At 43.2% G+C, this 24,071-nt stretch overlaps 1 protein-coding gene across 1 annotated transcript in view; it reads right to left on the bottom strand.

The window, feature by feature from the left end:
• The window catches only part of DTWD2 (DTW domain containing 2), a gene marked incomplete at its 5' end in the record, with an annotated part of 107,218 nt that extends 98,839 nt beyond the window's left edge, over nucleotides 1-8,379 (bottom strand). Inside the window, one exon of the mRNA XM_082336729.1 lies at nucleotides 8,237-8,379. Coding sequence (XP_082192855.1) covers nucleotides 8,237-8,379 — 143 coding nt within the window. The remainder of the gene's footprint in view (nucleotides 1-8,236) is intronic.
• Between the last annotated feature and the right edge of the window lie 15,692 nt (nucleotides 8,380-24,071).

The raw sequence follows: 24,071 nt of genomic DNA, 5'->3' as shown, positions 1-24,071 counted from the left end.
GATGCTTAGTTGCCAGCTGGGGTTAAATCACAATAACGAGCCAGGAGCTCCTGACTAAACTCAGACTTAAAAAAACAAAGAAATGTGCAAGAGATGGAAGCAGGGACAGGTGACCCAGAAGGAATACAGAACTGCTGTCCAAGCAGGTAGGGATGGCCAAGGCTGACCTGGAGTTTAATCTGGTAAGGGATGTGAAGGGCAACAAGAAAAGTTTCTAGAAGTACATAAAGAGCAAAAAAGGCAGCTAGAGAAAAACATGAGCCTGCTGCTGAATGGGGCAGGGGAATGGTGACACAGGACAGCAAAAAGACTGAGGTGCTCTGTGCCTTCTTTGCCTCTGTCTTTACCAGTAAAACCAGCCTTTGGGAATCCCAGGCCTTTGAAACCAGAGGGGAAAGTATGGAGCAAGGAAGACTTACCCTTGGTGGAGGACAAGGTTAGCGAGCACTAAACAAACTGGATGTTCAAAAGCCCACGGGGCCTGATGGGTTGCATCCATGCATGCCAAGGGAGCTGGCTGATGCTATTGTGATGCCAATGTTGATTATCTCTGGATAGTGGGAGAGGTTGCTGAAGACTGAAAGAAAGCAAATGCCACTCCTGTCTGCAAGAAGGGCAAGAAGATCGAGGAAACCACAGGTCAGTCAACCTCACATCAGTCCCTGGGAAGGTAGCACAGAAAATCCTCATGAAAGCCATTTCCAAACACAGGAAGGACAAGAAAGGAAGTAGTCAGATGGATCTACGAAGTGGAAATCATGCTTGACAAACCTGATGGCCTTCTACAGTGAGGTAACTAGCTTGGTGGATGAGGGGAGAGCAGTGGATGTTGTTTACCTCAATTTTGGTAAGGCTTCTGACAGTGTCTCAGCCTCCCACAACACCTTCCTAGATAAGCTGACGAAGTACCACTTAGATAAGCCGACAGTGAGGAGTGAGAACTGGCTCAACAGCCAGGTACAGAGGGTTGTGACCAGTGGGACAAAGTCCAGTTGGATGCAAGTTTCTTGTGGAGTACTCCAGGCGTTGACACTGGGGCCAGTACTGTTTAACCTCTTCCTGAGTGATCTGGATGCTGGGACAGAGTGCTCCCCTAGCAAGTTCACAGGTGATACACTGGGAGGAATGGTGGGTACATGACTGTGCTGCCGTACAGAGGTGTGACCAATAAATGAACCATTTCAAGAAAAGACGGCTCGGAAAACAATGTAGGAAGTCACCACAGCTATCATAAAGGAAGCTGGACTTACTTCAACACAAAGGGGACTGAAGGGTGGCCTTTGCTTTAGATAAACTGCTCTATCATTTGAGTGAGTCAACTGTTTGTGTAAATGGCCTCCCCGAGATAATCAGTAGAGAGTATTATCTTTCTGACCCAGCCAGGCCAGCACAGAGAAAGTATTTAAGTGGCTTAAGTGAGCATAGTATAGAAGCTGAGCAAACACCAAATGAACTTTGAAGAGAGCAATGGGCTTGAGCTGGGTTCAACCCATGCATTCTTTCCCAGCAACTCAGGACGCACAGTGTAGTGATGGCTAGCATACAGAGACCAGTAATCACATTTCTATTGTGATCCAATATCCACTGTAGATTGCAATCGCCATATTGTGATTCTATTATGATTTCAGTACCCTGCTGTTATCACTCTGCCAAATCAAAATTCGTGTAACGTCAGATATGTTCAAATAAGTAAACCTGCTGTTAAACTTTCAACCTTTCCCTAGTGGAAGCGGGGAATGAAGGCGAAGGAGCCAGACTCTTCTCAGCAGAGCTCACTATCAGTGCAAGAGGCAATGGGCACAAGTAAAACACATGAAACTACATCTGAACACAGGAAAACACTTTTACTGGTCAAATACTGGAAAAAGTTCCCAGAGTAGTTGTGGAGTCCCCATCCTTGGAGATATTCAAAACCCAACTGGACATGGTCCTGGGCAACTTGCTCTAGCTGACCCTGCTTTAGCAGGGGTCTGGACTAGATGATCTCAAGAGGTCCCTGCCAACCTCACCCATTCTGTGATTCCATGATATAAGCAACAGTGACATGACAGAGTGATCATACCACAGCCACAGCTGAGAACCCTAACCCTGCCAGACTGTGAAAGTGGTCACTGACAATTGTGTCCTGATAGGAAGCATGTATTCCTCTTCACACACCAAAAGAGCAAATGCCTAAAGTGGACAAAAGCGACCCCGAAGTATGAGATGGTAATACTGCTCCTCTTCACCACCATTTGGAGAAGGAGCTATATTACTAGCATCTTGTTATCACTGCTGCACCAGCCACAAATAACAGAGATCTCCATAGACTAGATCACGCTTAGTGTCCTTCACAGTAGTGCCATACATACCCAGACTAATACCAAGGGATGAGATACAGCAGCTCCCTCCCGAAATCCTACAACAGTCTTTCCAGTCACACAGTGAACCCACCTCGCCTGATGAAGGAAAATAATTACTGGCACAACCTGGCTTTTAGTTGCTGCCAAATTTAGCATGCATGTGAATGGAGCTAATTTTTTTTTCATCTGCTCAGTCTTTTCCTTTCTGTCTCCTGATGATGCACAAATTTAGTTCCTTCTAAACTCTGCAGAATCACCTCATTTACCCGTGTAATTTTGATATGTAGATTCTCAGATACACTTGTAAACCCACTTTATGCATTTAAGTATACTGAAAATGAGTAAATTCAGCAAAAATATTGCTCTAATTACATTTTTTAAAAATTGCCTTTGATACACCACTGAAAAACATGGCATAATAACATTCAATCAAGTGGTGCCTGTCACCTAACAATGTCACCTAACCAGTCGGCTGAGGCAAACTGTATGAGATTCAACAAGGTTAAGTGCCGAGTCCTGCACCTCGGTCACAACAACCCCAGGCAACGCTACAGGCTTGGGGAGGAGTGGCTGGAGAGCTGCCTGGCAGAAAGGGACCTGGGGGTGTTGGTTGGCAGCCACCTGAACATGAGCCAGCAGTGTGCTCAGGTGGCCAAGAGGGCCAATGGCATCCTCGGTTGTATCAGGAATAGTGTGGCCAGCAGGACCAGGGAGGTGATAGTGCCCCTGAACTCAGCACTGGTGAGGCTGCACTTTGAATACTGTGCTCAGTTTTGGGTCCCTCACTACAAGAAGGACATTGAGGTGCTGGAGCGTGTCCAAAGAAGGGCAACGAAGCTGGTGAAGGGTCTAGAGCACAAGTGTTATGAGGAGTGGCTGAGGGAGCTGGGGTTGTTTAGTCTGGAGAAGAGGAGGCTGAGGGGAGACCTTATCTGTCTCTACAACTACCTGAAAGCAGGTTGTAGCGAGGCGGTCTCTTCTCCCTAGTAACAAGTGATAGGATGAGAGGAAACAGCCTCAAGCTGCGCCAGGGGAAGTTTAGCTTGGACACTAGGAAAAATTTCTTCACCGAAAGGGTGGTCAAGCATTGGAACAGGCTGCCCAGGGAAGTGGTTGAGTCCCCATCCCTGGAGGTACTTAAAAGACGGGTAGATGTGGTGCTTGAGGACATGGTGTAGTGGTGGACTTGGCAGTGCTAGGTTAATAGTTGGACTCAATGATCTTAAGTGTCTTTTCCAACCTTAACAATTCTATGATTCTACGATTCCATGTGTATTTCTTTTCCTTTTTTTGATGCAAATGTAATAGGAAAGGCATGAAATTTTTAAAAAAATATCCTACAGAACAGTAAGTCACCTCTTACAAGTCATGAACCATAGGGAAACATAGTTTCAGTTACACAAGAAGTTTATTTAAGCAGCAATAAGAAATCGATACTTTCAGAGAGTGAAAAATTGTAATAAAATTAGAGAAGTGAAAATAAATGCCTCGAGTTCATTTTAAGAACATGAAAGAAATCAAAGGCTATTTTCTTGCAGCAGGCATTGCTAAAAGAATTCATGCATGCTTATTTCACTGTCTCTGAGAGTTAAACATTAAAATTCACATTTACACTTAAATACCATACCAATGTGCTATAAAGCAACTGCATACATTTATTGTCTTGAAGGAAGACTACATTGCTTCTTCAGATTCAGCCTTTATATGACTTAACAGGATTATTAACAAATATGGGACACTTAAGTAAGAACATCATATTTTTCCTCAAAATATGAAGCAGCACTATGCCACCACATTATTATGAATCTACCAATGCTATCAATAGCACTCACACAGTACCAGATTAAGTATAGTATTTGTAATATTTTACATATAGGCAAAGGGAGCATTTGTATTAAAGGATTGAAGTTATTCCTTCTCGGTTTTTTTTGCCTCTTGAAATACAAATACCATATAACAGCATATATCATAGCAGAACCTGAGAAAACGCCAGTGGTTGTTACCCTAACTTTACAACATAAATTAGTCCTGCAAACATAGAGGACTGTTTCCAGTGGGGATTTGTGATGGCCCACAAGAGCCCTAGCAATGCCCATAGATCATAAATGATACTCACGGTTAAAAATCTTAAGTTTTTCCTGAAAAACATTCCTCAGAAGTTCTCCTACTACAGTAAAACTCTGCAGATCCACAGTCAAGATGTGTGGTAATAAGTCATTGTGCATTTATTGCTTTTGTACTACCAAAAGACTTTTTCCCTAACAGCACACGAAGTATCTAGAAAAGAGTGAACTCTGACCCACACAAGGACACAATTTCAAAATGTTATATTGCTCTCAGAGTGTCATATCACAAAATCAAATTGTTGTCCTATATGGCTTTTTGTTTTCCACGCTAACAGCAACTTGGAAACTATATTGAGCTTACTCTCCAATTTAAATCAGAGAATCATAGGGCTTTAACTTCTGAAAGCAAGTTGAACATTTAAGTCAGCTGAGAAAGCCTTAAGAAGTGGTCAAATAACCATCAGTGATTCAAAGTTTATCACCACTGACCTTTTAGTTTCAGCAGACAAACAGAATAGGTATTAAATTGTAGCCTCAAGAATAAAACAGCGTAAAGTCAACTGCACATACTTGATTTGCATCAGCTGTTTGCCATCTCAAACACCAACCATGAGTACAATAATTTCCACAATCTTATTTTTTTTAAACTAGCACTTACACACACACAAAAAAAAGTCAAAATGTAAAATTTCATTACATTATTTCATTCAAATTCTCCACCATAAGCTATTGTAAATGCTAGCATCTTCTCCACAACCACCATAGGCAATAGAAAGTCTCAAACGCATACTACTTAGAAACATTCTGTTCCTTCAGGACACTCAAATTGTTCACGTTATCCAAAATGAAAACTTACCTACCTTACTTCCACATTTCTGTTTCACATCTCAACTGATTGAGTACTTGTTAGAAAGTTGTCAAACAGCTGTCTTGCCATATTAAAAAAGCCAAAACCTTAAGTCCGTCCCCATGAGGAATGACCAGATGATGCTAAAGAGAACCCCTTCTTCTGTGCTTTTGTACTGAATTGACCATCACCACTACAAACTTTGATTCCAGATACTCTTAAATCACATTCATTAAGGTGGATTACAGTAAAAATCTACTCTATAGCTGAGAAAATCGAGGGATTCAGTTAAAGATACTTGCCCCCAACCGTCACAATCATGATAATGTTCAGGGTAATAATCAAGTTTTGAAATATTCTTTCCCATAGAATGTACCCTAAGTCACCGACTTATTCATTTTTACTCCAAGCCATGCTGCAGACTACTGCACTCAATGACAAGCATAATTTACTTATATTCCTGAGAAAGAGGATGGAGAGGATACACCAAAAAAACCAGACTGACTTGCACTCAGTCAAACCAGACTGTCTTGCCTCGTAATCTCCATCAAAACTTTAGCTTTAAAAAAAATTGCCACTTTCCTTGTTTCTTAAAAAGCAAGCAGCTCTGTGGTCTTTTTATCCTTCTTGGTTTCTCTGCCCCTACATTTCTTTCAGTGTCTGACCTCATTGTACACATGCTTTTCACAGCAAGTGTAATTCATTTAGAGCTCTTTAGGAAGCTGGTGTTTTAATACTATATGGTGATGAGGAGTTGAGTAAATACTTTCCATCAGGTTTTACTAGGAAAGAAAACAGAGAGATGCCTATTCTGGAAACCATTTTTGTAGGCGGCTCATCAGAAAACCTGTCCAAAATTGAAGGAACTAGAGCAGAGATTATGAAACACACTGACAAAATAAACAACAATAATAATTTAAAAAGAACTCAAGGTTAAATAGCTGAATAAGGAATGACAGTGGGTTAACACTCATTCAGCAGTTCCTTGGCACCTCAGGACTTGAAACAGCAAATATGAAACAACTTTAAAAAAAAAAAACAAAACTGCAACAAATAAAACTGTCAATGTAAGCAGAAATATAATTAATAATATGGTTAGTGAACACTTACAAAAATATATGATTTCCATAAGAAGAATTGTCATGGCTTTTGCAAAAGGAAATCCTCCTTTTCAAAACTATCTAAGATCTCTGAAAGATTCAGCAAACACAGGGGTGAGTGTGCTGTAGTTGTCAAAAATAAACTCTGTCTTTCCAACTTTCCAACTTTTAACAAAATCCCTTACCAAAAGGTTACTAGGAAACTAAGCAGCCATAGCATGAGGAACGGTCCTTATAAGAAGAAGCAGAAACATTACCCAGGGTATAAATCTCTGGCTTGCTCACACCTTGAATAATATGTGCAAAAGAGGAAGGCAGAAGCCACAACCAAAATAAACAAAAAGGTAACTCTTCCCTCCGGGGGTTTGTAGGCCTGAGGTGTCTTCTTGCCAGCTAGGTGTTGCAGATACAAGAACTTTATATGGGTCAAGGAGGACTATAGAAATTCACAGAAGAAAAAAAGGTATCTACTGGGGCATGTCAAATAAACAAAAAAAAACACATCTGGCTCAAGAAATCCCCTGAGCTAAAACTCGCTGGAGAAAAAGGGAAGTATCACACATCTGCTCGGTTTTCATCTTTGGGCATCAACTATTGCCCGTGACTTTTTTTTTTTTTTTTAATAGTTAACATTTGTAAATGTTATGACTTACACAATACATAGTTTTTATGATGACTTATTTATAGGAACCTCACCAAAAATAACCTCCTGAACTCTGATGCTTTAAAGATACTACAACTACACTGTTAGTAAAATTACAAACCTTTCTACTTGTTTTACCAATCGACAGAAACAGATGAAATCAATATAGGTACTGGAAATTTTTTTCTTTGGTGGTTTTGCACAAACTTTTCAGTTCAGGAACAACTGACACGCTGCCAACTCACGCCATTAAAAGGATGTATATACACAGACATATCATTAGGTTACAAGATATTGCTGTAAGATCATAGGTCACTGCTTGCTTTAAAAATACACCCGAGTTTATATCAAGTTACATCAACTCCTGAATTCCCCTGTGCTTGAATGGATTTCAAAATCAGCTGTGAGGCTGTCAGATGAGGTTAGTTTCTTGTTGTGTTTTGACAAAGCCCCGAAGACTGAGCGGCCGTGCCGAGGTCTCGCGTACTTCACCGCACGGGACTGCGGGGGCAGCGCACCCTCCCCTCCCCTTCCCTCCCCCAGACCCCGGAGAACATTTTCCACCTTGTCCAGCTGCCAGAGAGGCGGGCTGTGCCTGGAAAGAGAGGCTCGGGGTCTAACCCAGTACAGCCAAACGTACGCGCCCGGTGAGAACCAGAGACTTCTTAATAAATAAGTGAATAAATAACGCCTTGCACCCGCTCGTTGCCAGCCTCGCTAAGCGCCCCCCACGCCTCCCCCCTGCCCGCTGCCCGCCAGCGGCACCGCCCAGCGCTGCCGACGCCGCTTCCCCGCCCGCCGCAGGGACGGCGGCTTCCTGAGGTGAAGCGGCCGACGGGTGGCCCGGAACTCTGACCCACCGCCAGCTCGGCTGCCTACGTACGGCACACACCTCGACGAGACATGCACGTGCGCTGCCACAGAGACACCGCCCGCCGCACGCAGAAACACCCGAGATTTCAGCTAAACTCGAGCCGCTGCCTGTGTGTGTGTAGGGAGGGGCGGGGGGGGACAAGACACAGACTCCTCCCCTGCTAAGTAACCGACCCTCGCTCTGGCCCGTTGCTAAGTAACCAAACCCCCTCTGCCCCGAGCTCTGCGCCGCCCGCCGCCCCCCGCCCCGCCGCCGCCCCCAGGACGCACCGCCCCGGGCCCTCAGCGCAGCCTCCCGAAGACCGGGGCGGGGCGAGGGCCGGCCAGGCCCGGCGGCCGCGCTGCGGCTCTTTCCCGCGCGTCACCTGCAGCGCCCGCACTCTGGCCGCCTCTCGCAGCGCTCCACCGGCAGCTCCCACAGGCCCGCGCAGCCCTCGCCCTCCTCGCCCGGCGCCGGGGCCGGGGCCGGGGCCGCCCCGGGGCCGGCCGCCCCGCTGCCCCGCTCCATGCCGGCGTGGCAGGAGGCGCCACCCGCCGCCAGGGGGCGCCGGCGGGCAGGAAAGGCCGCCGTCCCCGCTCACGTGAGGCGCCCCCGCCCCTTCGCGGGGGGCCGCCCCTCGCTGGGGCTCGCCCAATCGGGGCGCGAGGAGCCCTGGCGGGGTCTCATCCAATGGGGGCGCGGGGAGGCTTTCACTCGGCGCGTCGGGGGGCGGCGCGGCCGGCAGGGGGCGCTGGCTCTGCCCCTGCCCGCCGGGCCCCGCCGCCGCCTCAGAGGGGCGCGGCGCGGCTGGGGGACAGCGGCCCCGGGAGCGCGGAGCTGCCCCTGCCCCTGCCCCTGCCCCTGCCCCTGCCCCTGCCCCTGCCCGTACCCGTACCCGTACCCGTACCCGTACCCGTACCCTTACCCGGAAGGGTGTCGGCGACTGCAGGCGGCGAAAGCGGCGCTACCAGCCGGCCTGTCACAGTGGCGGAGCCGGCGACGGGCGCTGCTAGCCGCGGCGTCGCCTGTGCCTCTCGGCCCGTCCGAGCAGTACCGGCGGCGGGGCGGGGGACGGCTGCGGGACGGCGGGCCTGGACGCGGCCTGGCTGGCGGCCTGCATGGGCGTCGGCTGCTCTGCAGGCCGCGAGGTGCGAGAAAAGCCGGCCAAGGGGCTGGAGCCGCCGGCCTCCTGCCCGGCCTGCGGGCGCGTAGGAAACGGGCTCCTGGTGATAGCAGCGGTGATGCTGGAGACTGACGTTGGTACTATTTAAAAGAAAAAACAAAAAACCAAAAAAACTCCTGGTCGTTAAATACATATCTGACCATTGGAATTGATATGTTATTGAAGTGCTTCAGAGTAGGCTTTTGGGCCTTCCCACATCTGTAGGTATCCTTTACACTCTTTCTTGAGTTGACACAACTCCAGGAGAGAGGCTGCAGCACAAGCTGTGCCAGTAGGAGAGTGGAAAAGTAACAGATAAGTGCTGGCTGTCTTTTCCAACCTCAGCACTACCTGCTCTTAAGAAATAAAAGAAACTGTAGATATAGACCAGGGTTTAGATGTAAATTTTGCTCTGCTCATTAAATCAGATATGATAATAAACAATATATTGGAGTCTATTATACAGTAAAATGAAATTCAATTCCAAGGTTGTTGCAGTTTACCTTAGAAATCTGCTGAAATACACTAACTAGTGAATCTCCATGTAAGAGATCCTCTTCTGAAATTAGCAACAGCAGATGAGTTGGGCGGTTGTGTTATTTCCTGTTTTCTGTTCTGCATCCAAAATAAAATGTATTGCATTTACACATTAACAGTCTTCAGAGCTGTTTCATGTAATTTAGGCCTGCTGGTACTAGATACATGCACAATATTAAGACGGTTTTGCTTTTAGGTTTTGTAGTTTTGTTCTGTAGGTTTTGTATTTGTAGCTCAAGCTACAAATGAATTCATTTTCTTGTGTAGCTGCTAGAATGCATTTTATTCACAAGATAAAAAAAAATTAGAGACCAGTCATTCTGAAGCTGGCTGTAAAATTACACAGTGTAAATGCAAAAAAAAAAAAAAAAAGAGGTGAGGAAAAGGAAAATACCACTATGCAAATTTTAAATTATTAAGTTATTTGTTGCTAGTCTTATACATCACCTAATTTAGGACAGGGGGACCAATGAGGGGTGGGGAGCTTTTCTATTAAGCTGAAAGCCTTGTCACAAGATGAGGTGGTATAAACTGCAAAGAGCTTATTTAGGCTAATTATTAGAAGTAACATAGTTGTAGGGGACAGGAGAAGGAGTATTGATGACTTAGTCCAGGGTCACCTTCTTGCTTCCACCTTACTAAAAAGAGTCCCCATGCCGTGATACTGACCGGAATGTGGATATGCCTTCACAGCTTCCCACCAGAGTCCTCAAAGAGTGAGCTTTAATCTGATCTGGTAAGAAGAATCGGCCTCAGTCATAAGCTTAAAAGTAAACCATTGTAAACTGTTCTGGTCTGACTACACAGAAGAAGAAAGCTGATGCCTAAAATAAATGTAATAATGACATGAAGTAATTTTGTTGTCAAGGGAATAGGCAAATGTAGCAGGGAATAGCTAGAGGCTAAACAGAGAGAGAGTGCGCTATAGCTTTTCTCTGTATATACACATCTGAAGAGCAAAGTGCGCAATTTAAACTGAAGGAAAATGTTGGCACAAGATCAGGTTAGGATAAACTGCCCACAACTAAAATGCAGGCTTGAAGACAGAGGTTCCTGTTATCAGAACATTGCTGTTCTAGACTACCAACAAAAGCAGAAGGGATTAAAAGCCAGCTCAACACCAGTGTTTTTGGAACAGAGCTAGTGTTTGCTATATGCATGTTGTTCCAGAGCTTAACGGACCAGCAGCTTCTCTCACTATAGGCCAGCAAACTACAAATCTGACACTAAATACTCATTTTAAAAAATTGGAAGCATGATTTCTAGGCCGAAAAGTCTTAAACAACAAGTTTAAGAGGAGAAATGCCTGAATATTGAAGATGGAGGCAAAAAGTAAAATAGTTTTTATGGCAGATCTTGATAATCAGAATTTGCAGGATAATAGGTAGATGTGTCCACACTACCTATTTAATGCATGACTACCTTGAGTATTTGATGTGCATACTTAAATCCAAACTAACACCTCCACCATCATATTAGAAACCTGAGGATGTCACGGCATCTCTTTGGACCAGTGTTTGCAATTTGTACATTTACAGACCTGAATGATGGCGTTACTGGGAGCTTCTTACTTGCATTTAATACTCTTTGATGTACTGCACAGTTCCCTTTTTGAGATCATGAATGATCACATGTTTAGTGACTAGCTGTAGACTCACTATAGTATGGAAAGTACCATTCCTCTGCATGTCCAGTCTCTTCTGCATCCTTACATAAACCATTTCTCCTTTTTTCTAGGATTAGCCCTTCTTAAGTAAGAAAAAGTTACATTTCTTGCTGTTACAAGTGGTGCATGCAGAAAAGTCTGTCTCCTCCCCCTCCCCGCTCCAAGAAGTTCAAATTTAATATGTATTTGTTTTAAGAGATGTGAAGAAGCTGTCAGGATGGCAGTTCTCAAACAAGGATATTCAAATGGCAGGTGTAGTTCACCAGGAGCTTTAGCCAGTTTAATTCAAAGTGCCATGTTTCTACTCCCTGGCTTGACTCGTGGTTTCAAATACCACCATAAGTAATTTGAAATCCTGCTGAATTTATTATCTTTTTTGCAAAAGCTATATCCTCATGCAGAATGTGCTTTCATGGCAGCTCACAAATGTTGAATTTGGGCCAGTTGTGGTTCTTCTTTCCTGTCCACCCCCGTACTTGGCCATACATTCAGGGGCTTGATCCAAAAGCCAGCAGTTAAGCTGGATGAACTGCCTGAACAAGTTTGCCGCGCAGTCACTGGTGTCGGCATGAGGCCTAGGCTGCACAAGTGGAGTCGGAGCTGGGAGCTTGGAAGCCCTGACAGGCTAAGCTGCTGTCTCAGCGCACCATAAGTGAGCCTGGAGAACTGACGAGCACTGCGGACTGTGAGCCAAGGGGAAACAAGCTTGGAGACAGGCGAGCTGGGAGATGCTTGTACAAAGGCTGCAATGAAAAAGAAAAGATGATGTTTTTGTTCTCCTGCATTTGTGCCTCGATTCCTTACAACAGAAGACAGACAGACATCTTGCTATTTGTATAGAAGAATGATATTCACAAAGCACCTTCTGAGCTGGCAATGTGTGTGAACAGAAGCTTACATGCACCTATAGAAGCCAGTATATTACATAAGGGGTTTTCATGAGCAATGTTGGTAAATACCACTATGGGTGGCCACAGAGCTCTGTGCAGGACAAATTTGGGGATGTCTGAACACAAAACCAGGAACTGGTGAGTTTTGGGGAAGAGCTTGCTTTCTGTTTGATGCAAGCATGCACTGACCTGGTTTGCCAGCCCACTTGTTTCCCAAGGCAGGCCTTTTTGAAGCAAAAAGAATAGTTTTATGAGACAAGGTAGCTGGCCAGAATAATACAACTCCAACCTCCCACGAAGGACTTGGTGACTACTGCTGGAGATGCTGTATTTTTCCACAGGCACAGAGATGCTGTGAGGCTCAAGGGCAAAAGCTGTCTGTGACTGTCTGTTCTACAAGGTGCCATCCTATAATTGATTTACAACACAAAAGCTGGGAGTAAAACATCCTATCTTACTTGTTTGCCTGGGCAGCTAAGGATTACAGAAGAAAAAAAAAAAAAAAAAAAAAAAAGCCACCCAAAAACCAGTGAAAAGGATTTAGCCATCCAGTACTGAAAAATTGATTGCGTGGTAAGAACAGTGTAACAATGATGTACAGTGCATAATGTCATCTCCTAATCTGTTGAACCTGTGGGCTTCAGACATTACCCATTCTATCTAAAGTCTTTGGATTTGTCTGTCATTCATGATAACTCACTGCTTTGTAAAAACTGACAGCAAGTGACTTAAAAAACACATAATTAATTTCAGATATTTTAGTCACTACTGGGTGGTTGGAAATGTCCTTTACATAAACTAGAGAAACAGGAGCAGCGACAGAAACATCCTGTTTGTTGCTTAATCTTCATCTGCATTTTTTTCTATTGACATAAGAACTAAAATTTGTTCAGTCATGTTCAAAATGCTTTGCAGCAGTGATTCTGCATTTATTCTGCCTGATGAAAATTCCTCTGCAGAGCTGACTGTTGTTCTTCAGCGTCTCTCTTCTATAGTGTTTGCTGAAAAAGAGATACTTTCCGTAACATCGTTTCTTTCTCAGAATCACAGGATTTGGGGGATAATAATGTTCATCCATTAAAACTCTTTTTCTCCACAGCCTGGAGATACCCTGTAAGGAAGCACTGTTAAGAACTATTTCCATGTGAGGAAATAGCTCAAAATAACTATTCCATCCCAGCTATCTCATGCTAACTCCTGCATATACACTTTTTATTTTTGGTTATAACTACACAAATGAGTTACCATGAAATAATGAGGGTGTGACTTTGCAAGGTAACTACTACATCACAAAACTGTCAGTTTGCATGTTTTCACATGCTGTGAATACCAGAAAGTGTTCTTCCTCTTTCTCCCTCTCACTTACAGATTTTGCCATTTTGATAAAGTAATAGTGTAGACAATGATACCTGCTATGAGTAGAACCATATTTCTTTACTCAGTTTTACAACACTGAAACCTTTTTGGGAATCTGTATTGGAGCTAATTTCAACTAAGTTATATAAAGGTACTTACATCGTAGTATTTTTATTCCAAGAAGATGGAGAGTACTGGGGCAGGACAAATATCGATACAGACTGCAGCTTTGCTTTTGAAGTATCACCCAGGTTCGTCTAAGTGGCTTACGTAGTTTAGTCCCATTTTGAAGAGAGAATCCTTTAGGAGGCTGAAGATTGGTCTGCCACTATGTACTTCTGCAGGCATCATTCATCACTTGCGAATACATTTTGCCTAACACAGGTGTGCTGGTAGATCCCAAAGCCTCTGGCATAGATACAATTATGCCAGCAGATGCTATTGAGAGGCAGCTTTTGAGCATTTTGGTTGCATATGTTACTATAAAATATTACTAATTAGACAGAAAGATTGCTACTCCAGATGAATTTAATAAATACTGCAGTGCTTGCATTGCTGTTTGCAGTCTACCTGCGCTTGGAGTCCAGCATTCATTTGGGGGACAGATGCCAATGGCTTTGCAGGCATTTGTGGCTGATAAGGTAGTCACTTTTAATGGTGGATTAGTGATCCCTTCTCCCAGTGAGAACTGTCAACAAACATGCGCATATTTTTCTCTAGTTCCAGCTCAGAAACTGGTGAGTGCTGGCAGTGTAGCAGGTGTTAGATGATGCTGCTGCAGGCTGCCTCCAGCCAGTTTCCATCAGGCTCAAATGAGAATGTAGTTAAAGCCTACACAGCAAGCCTTAGCAAACTTTAAAAGTCGCAGCATATTTCTAAATGTGACAAATAATTTGAAGGTGTACATAAATTGTCACTACTGCTGAAGGTGACGATCTTGCCTTTCTTCCCACCGTCCCCATCTCCCCTGGTGCTAACACGAGTCATCATGTGTCCACATAACCACCCTGCAAGTTTCTTTCGCTTGTTTATTCTCAGATAGACCAATTCAGTTTACCTTGTGGCTAGCCAGGCACTAGTGCTGGTATAAGCATGCTAGAAGGGGGAATGAGGAGGAGAAAATCAACCATCTTTCCATTCAGATCTCTAGTGTCAGTAAAAAGTAAAAGACCAGTAAAAATGTAAATGCTGGGGAAAAAAAAAATACTGCTTTCCTGGGCATGTACTGCTGCACATGGGGGCTGGCCTTGGTTCCTGGTCACTGCCTCACGGTAGGCCAGCCCCATGCAGGGTACAGTCGTAATCTGCTGGAAGGGCAAATGGCAACATATCCATGTATTGCCAGCTAAAAATAACTCTTCATGGCAGCTTCACTTGTGTTTTTTTTCTGTCACCCTTCCTTTTGCGAGCCGCCACTTTTCCTTTCCTGTTACTCTGCTGCTGCTGCAGCATTCGTCTCATCCGTGCCACGGTGTGCTGTGAAGCAACACACCAGCCTGCTGGTCAGGCTGCACTCCCTGCCAGCGTGCCACATCACACGGTGCTGTATTTTCCTGATTTAGCAAATCTCTGTGTACTGGATTCTTTGTTCTGCTGTTAGTGGTTAGTTGCAAAAGATGTGGAAGAGATCATAATCTGGAAAAACACATTAAAGTACTATTTCTGTTGCCGAAGTCGGCTCATGAGTCTGGTTGGTTTTAGGTTTGTAAAAACTAACTGCCTTCTCAGTTGCTTTTGGTTTTATGTATTGCAAGATGTCACATTCTGCATAAGAAATTCACATGGATTTCATAAAGGTATTTTATGAGGTCACATGCAAGTGTCATCTCCCATCTTGAAACAGCTTAGACCTAATGTCTGAGGTAAATGAAATACATCATGTGACAGATCATTCACTTTCATTCACTTCTTTTACAAAAGAAAAAAGTGAACATTTGTAAAATGTGAACACATTTTCAAACACAGTCTTTTTCACCACTAATCTGAGAGTTTGGTAACAAGGCTTCTGATTGCATCATGGCCTCACTCAGGATACCAGACTAATAACAGAGGTAATTCTAATCACTAAACCTGTAATTGCAGCCTGTGATTGCAACTCTGATGACCTGGAGCACATTACAGTAATAGATAGCTGAGAACAACATGCTAATTTGAAAATCCTTGCCTAAAATTAGATTCAAAAATCAAAATCTATGCACTGTATAGATACAAGTATAGTTGGTCATAGAATCGTGGTATGCTGTGTACGTCATTTGGTATCTATAAAATGCAGTTGAAAATACAAGGAGCAGGTGCAAAACAAAACAGGTGAAATTCAGTGATGGAGAGATTAAAATAAGCAGCAGAGAGCAAGCCTATGAAGTGGTACCTGCTAAAATACTGTAGGTAAGGGTCAATGTGTCCTCCACAGCTTTGTAGCTTTAGAGCTACGCTAGACAGCATCTGTTTTCAGGGCTAGCCAGTGGAGGCTCCTGTACATTACATGTCTTTGGGAAGCTGGCAAGCTTGTACAGAGAATTCACTTGTATCAAATGCAGAGGTGGCACATCACAGGGAGAGAAAAGATTGTGAGTACACTGGTTAAGGGGCACTGACTGAAATCTTTAACTGTGAGCTTTTATTAAAGGCCTCTAGAAGTCAATGTTCCATTCAGCTGTACTTTTACGGGGCACTCTGGGATGTCAGAAGCCCTTTTTCCATTCACTTTAGAAGCTTTGCATTCAGCGAGTCATTTCAAAGTCATAACAAAAATATCTCACCTGAGTATGTTTCACAAACTTGTGTTGGGAATCTGGTCAAACATCATAATTACAGTATTTCTTTAGTGTTTCCTGCTCCAGTGTCAGTAATGGTATGCCCTACCCTAGGTGGTCAAAGGATGCAGGTTCCACACACGTTGAAACTACTCCCTCTTCTTTAACTCACCTCCCACAATAAGTGTAGCTGCATTGCTTTTGGTCTTAACAAACAAACAAGCAAAAGGCTTTAAGGCTGAAAGAAGTCCAAACTGTACCTGTCTTGCAATGTAACATTTGGCTTGTTCACTGTTCCTTCTATCAGAATGGTATATGCAACTGACAGAGGTGACCGGTGTGATTTATTCTTGGCTACAAGAATGCAGCTCCAAAAAGGAGAAGTACCTATCTCTTTAAACCCAAGAGGTTTTGGTCATTTGGAAAACATGACAATGCAGAGGTGAAGTGTTAGGGCGACTTTACTCATGCCCATGTGCTTAGCAGCATCTTGCCATTGCTTAGTTTGGGCAGTTTCACAGAACAGATGCACAATGCATTCCATAGGATCTGTTTTTCTGGTTCTGTAAACACAGTCTCCTAGACAAGTCTACATCAAATGGAGTAAAAGCCTCAAGTTACAGCAACAGCACAGGAGATTCAGCTGAAATTTCTTGTAAAGAACAAGAAAATAACACAATCAGTCTGTCACATGTGACCATCTCAGTTTCATCTCTAGGCTGCTTAAGAAAATTATTGACAGATGTGAAAGCGTACAGCGAGCCAGAAAAGCTCTTTTCTTCCACAGCAGTATTCATGCAGAACAATTATCCCAAATTTATAGACCAAACCCTAAACTAGTATTAAATAGTATATCTGGATATCTGCCATTCTACTCTAGGACTAGACTGTAGTTTAAATACAGACCACAGTAAAGTGTGAGGGAGGCAAATATGGAACCAGAAGTTCATCCTGTATAGTGAGAGAGGAGAAAATATTATGTGACATGGAAAGAAAGTTGTATTTATGAAACACGTGTTTCCAGCAGAAGCAACTTTGAACAAAACTATGCCTTAGACAGCAAAGCATACAGCAAAGCAGATCATTTTCTCCTCTGTGCTAGCAAGTCCTGGCAAGTGCATTAGAGGAATGATTCAGGGTGCCACCTGGTCCTGGACAGGACCTTTCTTGGATGCTTCCTGCTCACTCTCACAGGGCAAATCGGTCCTCTCACTCTGTATCTAATAGTGTAGATGTCCTAAATCTGCTGCTATTAGGTACTGCTTCTTGTCCCTGTCTTCTATGCTGACACACACTGCATCTATCAGAGCCATATCTTCAGTTTATATTTATTAAGGCTTATGGTTAAGCCTGAATTGTTAAATGGATGCATATGAACACCTAAGATCATTTTTAGAAAAATCTAAGTAGTGATGCATGATGTAATAATGTCCCCCTTAGTTACCTCTGCTGAAACATCTTGGGGTTTGTGACTCGGGTTTTGCTTTGCTTCTGATCATTTTGCTTACTCTGGCAATATACTTGCTAATCCTTCATCATCCCAACAATATCATTAGTGATATCAGGCGTTTAAGGAAGTTAAGTTGAAGTTCATGGATTTGTTTCCCCTTCAAAGAGTTGTTTACATAATAAAAAATACTGTCAGGCGAAACATGCTTTTTCTTCCAGTCAGTAGTTAGCAAATCAGAGGGAGTGAAAATAAACTGCCTTACTTATTTCAGAAATCTTTCTGTTTTGCTGAGTAGTCAGTTTCCTTTTTAATAGCCTAATCTGAATGCTTCACCAGACCCCAGCCAAATCCTTTCCCTTAGACTGGACTGAATCTCTTTTCCCAAGAAGTTTTAACTTCTAGGGATGACTTTGAACAAAGCTAAATGACCTAAATATGTAGTTCCATGGAGTGGCCTTGCACAGTAAATAGTCGGGGTAGTGAAGATAATTTTGTTTTACTGCAGTGCTACCATCTGCTTGATAGATAATGTAGTAGGCAAGATCAATGCCTAAAATAATTATGTCAGTAGAAGCCTTGATGTAATGTAGACATAATGGCCCTGCAATATACTTCCTAGGGCAGTCCCCAGACAAGGACATGGCATTTATATTATCTTTCACCTGCAACCTCAACCTGACTTCTAGCAGTCTACTAAACCCTTCTGGCCCTGCAACAAGTCACGACAGGGATTTTCTTAAAAGGATGCTGTGACTATTTCTCCCTGAGATTGTCTCTGCAATGACAGTAAGCTGTGCAGAGGTTAAATGGAGGGATGGGGTGTGCTAACACACCTAAACAGGGCTGCCCCTATGTGGGCACACAATGTGTTCCTTCAGGCACGTAATGTAGGTGATTTTAGTCGTGAGGCTGCATAGGACGGATGGGGAAGACAGAGAAGGAGGGAAAGGCTATTTTATACAGCACTGTAGATGCCAGGCCAGCGAAATCATTAAAAATAGCATAAGGACACAGGAGGCAGGGGAATATGGCGTTATTATAAGGTAGGTCCCTGCTTAAGGAATACCCTGGCTGTGAATTTAACGTGTGTATTTGCATTTTATAGCATTGTCTGGTAAGAGGGAGAATGGTCACTCATGGTGTTGGGCAGACACTCCGGTAATGAGTGTGTTCTTGAGAGAATCAGAGACAACTTTGAAATCAGTGGGAACAGTGAATCCATACTGGCATCATTTTTTTTCCAAGACCAAGACATGATTTTGCCCTGAACTAGTCTTTTGACATAGTCTGGAAAGCCACTATCTCGAACTAGCTTAAAACCACTATGAGAAGTGCATGTGTAAGGAATAGGCTGTCACAGAGCTGTCATAGGCTCTGTCACCTGTGTAGATTTTGGGAAGGCTGGCAGTGGCCCACTTGCACCACGCTCCTATTTGAATATAAAACCATTAAGCCTTTTCTAATCTATGTCCCAATTCAGCCCCCCACCTCTGAGGAATCGCAACCACTGTTCACTAGCAGCAGTGGGATCCTCCAAGAGGACTTCTCTATTTAAAAAAAAAAAAAAAATTAGAAGGCTTGCAGCTTACTTACAATGTTGTGAACTCCTGGGAAAAAGGTAACAAGGCTTTTAACAAGCTGGATCCTAGGAGAAAGGAGACGCATAGAAACTATGTTTTTAACAAATCAGGATGAGAAGGCAAGCAGTGAGATTTTATAGACAGTAAGCTGAAGGACAACTGCATTCCTAGGAAAAGCTACTTTTGAAAAAAAAGCAGATTTCACACCAGACTGCAGAAGGGAGGAGAATTCTCTAAAGAATTTTGTGACTGAACTTTAAATAATGATTCAGACACACTTCATCATATTCATCATATTTATCTTAATTATACTTACTTGATGTCATACAGTAAATGAAATCAAGAATACAAAGTGTGGAAAAGACTGGTAGAAGATACAGAGTAACCTTTATCAAGTTCTCTAGGTGTGTTAGGTGAAATAAGGAAATTGGCTAGAAATAAAACATTAGAGAGAAAAGATACAGCTACAGTGAGTAGACTGTCCTCCAAGACAGGAGCTTGGAAAGCTGGAAGACTTTTTAAGAAGAGAGTCTAGAGCAAAGGCAGGGAGTATGCACAGCTGCTAACCATGTCCAGCACCTGAAAAATCCTGTGACAGCTGCAGAAAGATGTAAACATTTTGCAAGAATTTGTTGTCAAGAGAAAAAGAAGAAAAAGAAATAGTATATCTTTATGAGTATATCTTTAGTAGCAGAATAAAACTGCCTGTGGACCCTGTGGAATACCAAGTAACTGTCCAGGGATTCCTCATCCCAGAAGCATTCTCCTAGTCATGAGAAAGACACTCAAAGCACAGTGTAAACACCCTTTTACACTAGAAGTAATTAGTAAGAACAGAAGATCCTATTAGTTATGGTATGTAAGAAAAGAGGGTGACAGATTCTGATTGTGATGCTTAGGGGTAATCAAATATGATATTTCTTTTGAGATACTCTTTGTGGTAGAAGCAAATTAGAAACTCACAATATCCATAGGAAAGGAGGAATAAATGGGCATGCCTCCCAAAATACAATGACTGTTTTTTCTCCCCCCAGATATTACTCTATGATTCAGTAATAGAGTGTAAACAGGGGAAAAAAAGATTGATGAGGCAAGTGATAAGACTAATGCTTTCAAAAGTATTTGACAATTGTATCTGAAAATAATAGGCTTTTATAACCAAAGTAATTTTCTTAGATTATCCATTCTCAGAAATAATGAGGAATAAATTTGCAGCAATCACAGCAAAAGACGAGACATAGCAGAAACTCATTAAGGTCATCCTAGTAACACAGCCAGGGAAGTACACAGTGAGGCCCTTATTACCAGCTCAATTCAGAGATATGTATCATTGATGACTTACTTACTACTTAAGGTAATAAAATGATGTCAGTGCAAGTATTATATCAGGCTTCCGAAAAATATGTGGAGGTCATATGGTACAACAAACTGTCAAAGAGAAGTCTGTAGAAAGAGAAAAAAATGTAAGTATGAAACCTGTAAAAATTAGTGAAGTGGACAAATACAGTTCTGGACATGCAGAAGCCAAACACTAAAGTAAGTACATTCTGGCAAAGATGATGTTATAATGTTGTGTCATTAGCCTGAAATTACTTTATCAGAGACTCTAATAACAAATCATGTCACAGCACACCATAGATCTATATTTGTCAAACAGAAAATATTAAAATTGGTGTGTCTACTAATAGTTCATTGTAAGTGGTCAGGATTTTAAACAAATAGTGGAGAATTAAAGAGTTAAATGAGAAACATAGAATACCATATATTTTCCACTGAACCGTTTACTGGAAAGTGTGATAAAAGAGCAAACAGAGTTTCCAAAGTTTAGTCTTTGACAAAGGATCCAGCCTGGGCTCTGCTGAACTTCAGAACAGTGCCTTAAAGTACAGAAAATCTGCAGGAGAGCTGTTAATGAACATGAAATAGTAACCAGAAGTCTTTCTTTAACCAAGACAGCAAAAAGCATAACTGACCCCAATTAATTAAAAACATCATAAAAATGCAAAGAAAAGTAAAATGGCTGGGATTCCACGATGCTAAAGCCTCAAGATGATATTTACATGCACAGCTCAAAGGGCTGGCATTACTGAGGAAACTGCTCATATCCCTGTGAAACGTAAGCATTTAAATGACAATCTTTCAGGAAAAAGCTGCCTTTTCCCCTTTTCTTTATCTTTACTGGGAGATACCAAGGAGAAACATGTAGCAGCGAAGTAAACATATAGTGGAACAAGTGTAGAAACCTGTTTCTACTGGCTCTCACATGGAAAAAGGAGTCAGCAGCTGCCGCAAGCAGGAGGGAGACAGAATCATAGAATCTTAGAATCACAGAATAGAATAGAATCATAGAATTGTTAAGGTTGGAAAGGACCTTGAAGATCATCAAGTCCAAATGTTAACCTAACATCCCCAAGTCCACCACTAAACCATGTCCTTAAGCACCACATCTACACATCTTTTAAGTACCTACAGGGATGGGGACTCAACCACTTCCCTGGGCAGCCTGTTCCAGCGCCTGACTACCTTTTCAGTGAAGAAATTTTTCCTAATATCCAACCTAAACTTCCCCTGGTGCAACTTGAGACCATTGCCTCTCATCCTATCACTTGTTACTTGGCAGAAGAGACCAACCCCCACCTCGCTACAACCTCCTTTCAGGTAGTTGTAGAGAGTGATAAGATCTCCCCTCAGCCTCCTCTTCTCCAGACTAAACAACCCCAGCTCCCTCAGCCACTCCTCATAACACTTGTGCCCTAGACCCTTCACCAGCTTCGTTGCCCTTCTTTGGACACGCTCCAGCACCTCAGTGTCCTTCTTGTAGTGAGGCGCCCAAAACAGACCACAGGACTCGAGGTGCGGTCTCAGCAGTGCTGAGTACAGGGGCACTATCACCTCCCTGGTCCTGCTGCCCACCCTGTTTCTGAGACAAGCCAGGATGCCGTTGGCCTTCTTGGCAAGGAGGAACTGGAGACAGTCTCAATTCAGTCAGCACAGAGAGGTCAGGAAAATGAACAATAGAGAGTAACATGGCCAGCTAGCCACCCCATCAGTGCTCTGTGCCTGTGCCACCGCTCGCCTGTCCTCCTGGGGAAAGGTTTCCTTACAGCTGGTCCCAGCCTTACCTGCCCCTGACCTGTCCATTATGCCCCACTGAAAGAGCCTGGCTCCCTGGCAGGCCCTCATAGGCATGGTGGCTTCTGTTAGGTGCCCCCAGGTACCCCCTTGTCCAGGCTGAACCATCCCTGGTGCTCCAGCCTCTGCACACAGCAGTGGAGCAGGCTGGGACTCTCTCCTATCTGCTGTAGTGTGCTTAGTCGTATTTGAACTGTGAGTCCAGCTGTGGGTCTGCTTCCTTAAGAAGCTTGAAGCATCCCCATATTCACCTTGTAAACACTGAAAGTTTTGTGGAAAAAAGCAAATCCAAAGGATCAAAGTAATATAGAAAGGTGTATTTTTTTAATAGCATTAATTCTGTGTATATATGAACTTGTATTTAAGGACTTGGAAGCACCTTACTGGATAGAACTAAAATAATCACACCCTATCATTTCCCATGACAAGTATGATCTGGCAACAGAGGAATTCAAAGTCCCATGCTACAACACTGCAGCCCACAGAGTAAAGAACTGCTGTGAGATAATAAGGAAAGATGGTGCAGTGCTCTTCCACTGAGATCAGTAAGAAAAATCAGCATGAACTTCAGTGAAGAGTGGGAAATATGCTGGAAGGAATAAACCTCCTGCATGTCCAAAGCCAGCTAAGGTGATATCCGCATGGAAAAAAAAATCACAAAAGCAACAGCACTGTGTCTATGCGATGCTGAAAGAAAATCCCCTTAACAGCCAAACAACACAAATATTGCAATTAGTGTGGCTTGTGGCTGCACAGTATTATGCAAAGCTGCACATTTTAGAGTATTCTGTAGTTTGAGCTGCATCTGACACTGATTTTGCTGTTGTGTATCTGTGTGATCTTGTGCCGCAAAGGTGTTTGTTATGGTGCTGCCACCTAAAGTTATGAAACAGAGAAAGGGAAAACAGTGGTAACATGTCAATTTTGTGTGTCCTCCTCATCTGTAAAATTAATAAAGCAGATTCTGTGTTAAAAAAGTCTGTGCTGATAAGAACAAAGCTGACAAAACAAATTCATAGAGAGATTGTAAAGGGTTTCTCTTCAGATTACCCTGGTTTGCACACAGCTTGTTTACTAGAGTGCAGCAGAAATTTTGTTGGTGTGATGTGTGCACTGCAAAGTCAGAAAGGTGTATGAATGAGTATGTTAAATTATTGCGAACATGCATTTACACCACCTTCAGGTGCTCAGCGTGTGCACTGCACCAAATAAACTCCTTTCTGTAGAGGTAGAGAAGTGTAGGCAGTTTTTAATGGAGAGCACCTAGCTGTAAAATAATCTAGTTTGTGTCAATCTGTACATCACCTGATTTGTCCCGTGCCCATGGCCCATTTGTAAGGAGATTGGAAGCAGCAACAAAGGGAGCTGCATATGAACCTGAACAGACGTGACAGGCAGGTTTATGCTGCTGACTGCTGCCGCAGTGGGGCCTGTCAGCAAAGCACTGGAAGGTATGCTTAAAAAACCCTTGTATCTCAATAATGGCACCCGTGAATAAATTTAGTGTCCCAGCCACCTTAGGCCAAGAGCTCACATATTTCACTTACCAGTGGTAATGGGAGAGAAGGGGCACGCCTCTCTTTGCTCAATTTACTCCTATTCACCGTGGCTTGTGATAGTCACCTACTGGGGCCATTGCCAAGTATTTGCAATAGACGGGCGACAAATGCCACCTTTAGAGGGCACTAGTGAGC

The sequence above is a fragment of the Platalea leucorodia genome (genome assembly GCF_965183815.1).
Source record: "Platalea leucorodia genome assembly, chromosome: Z".
In the NCBI taxonomy this organism is placed as follows: domain Eukaryota; kingdom Metazoa; phylum Chordata; class Aves; order Pelecaniformes; family Threskiornithidae; genus Platalea; species Platalea leucorodia.
Note: the sequence above shows the minus strand (reverse complement) of the source record. Positions and strands in the feature narration are given on the sequence as shown.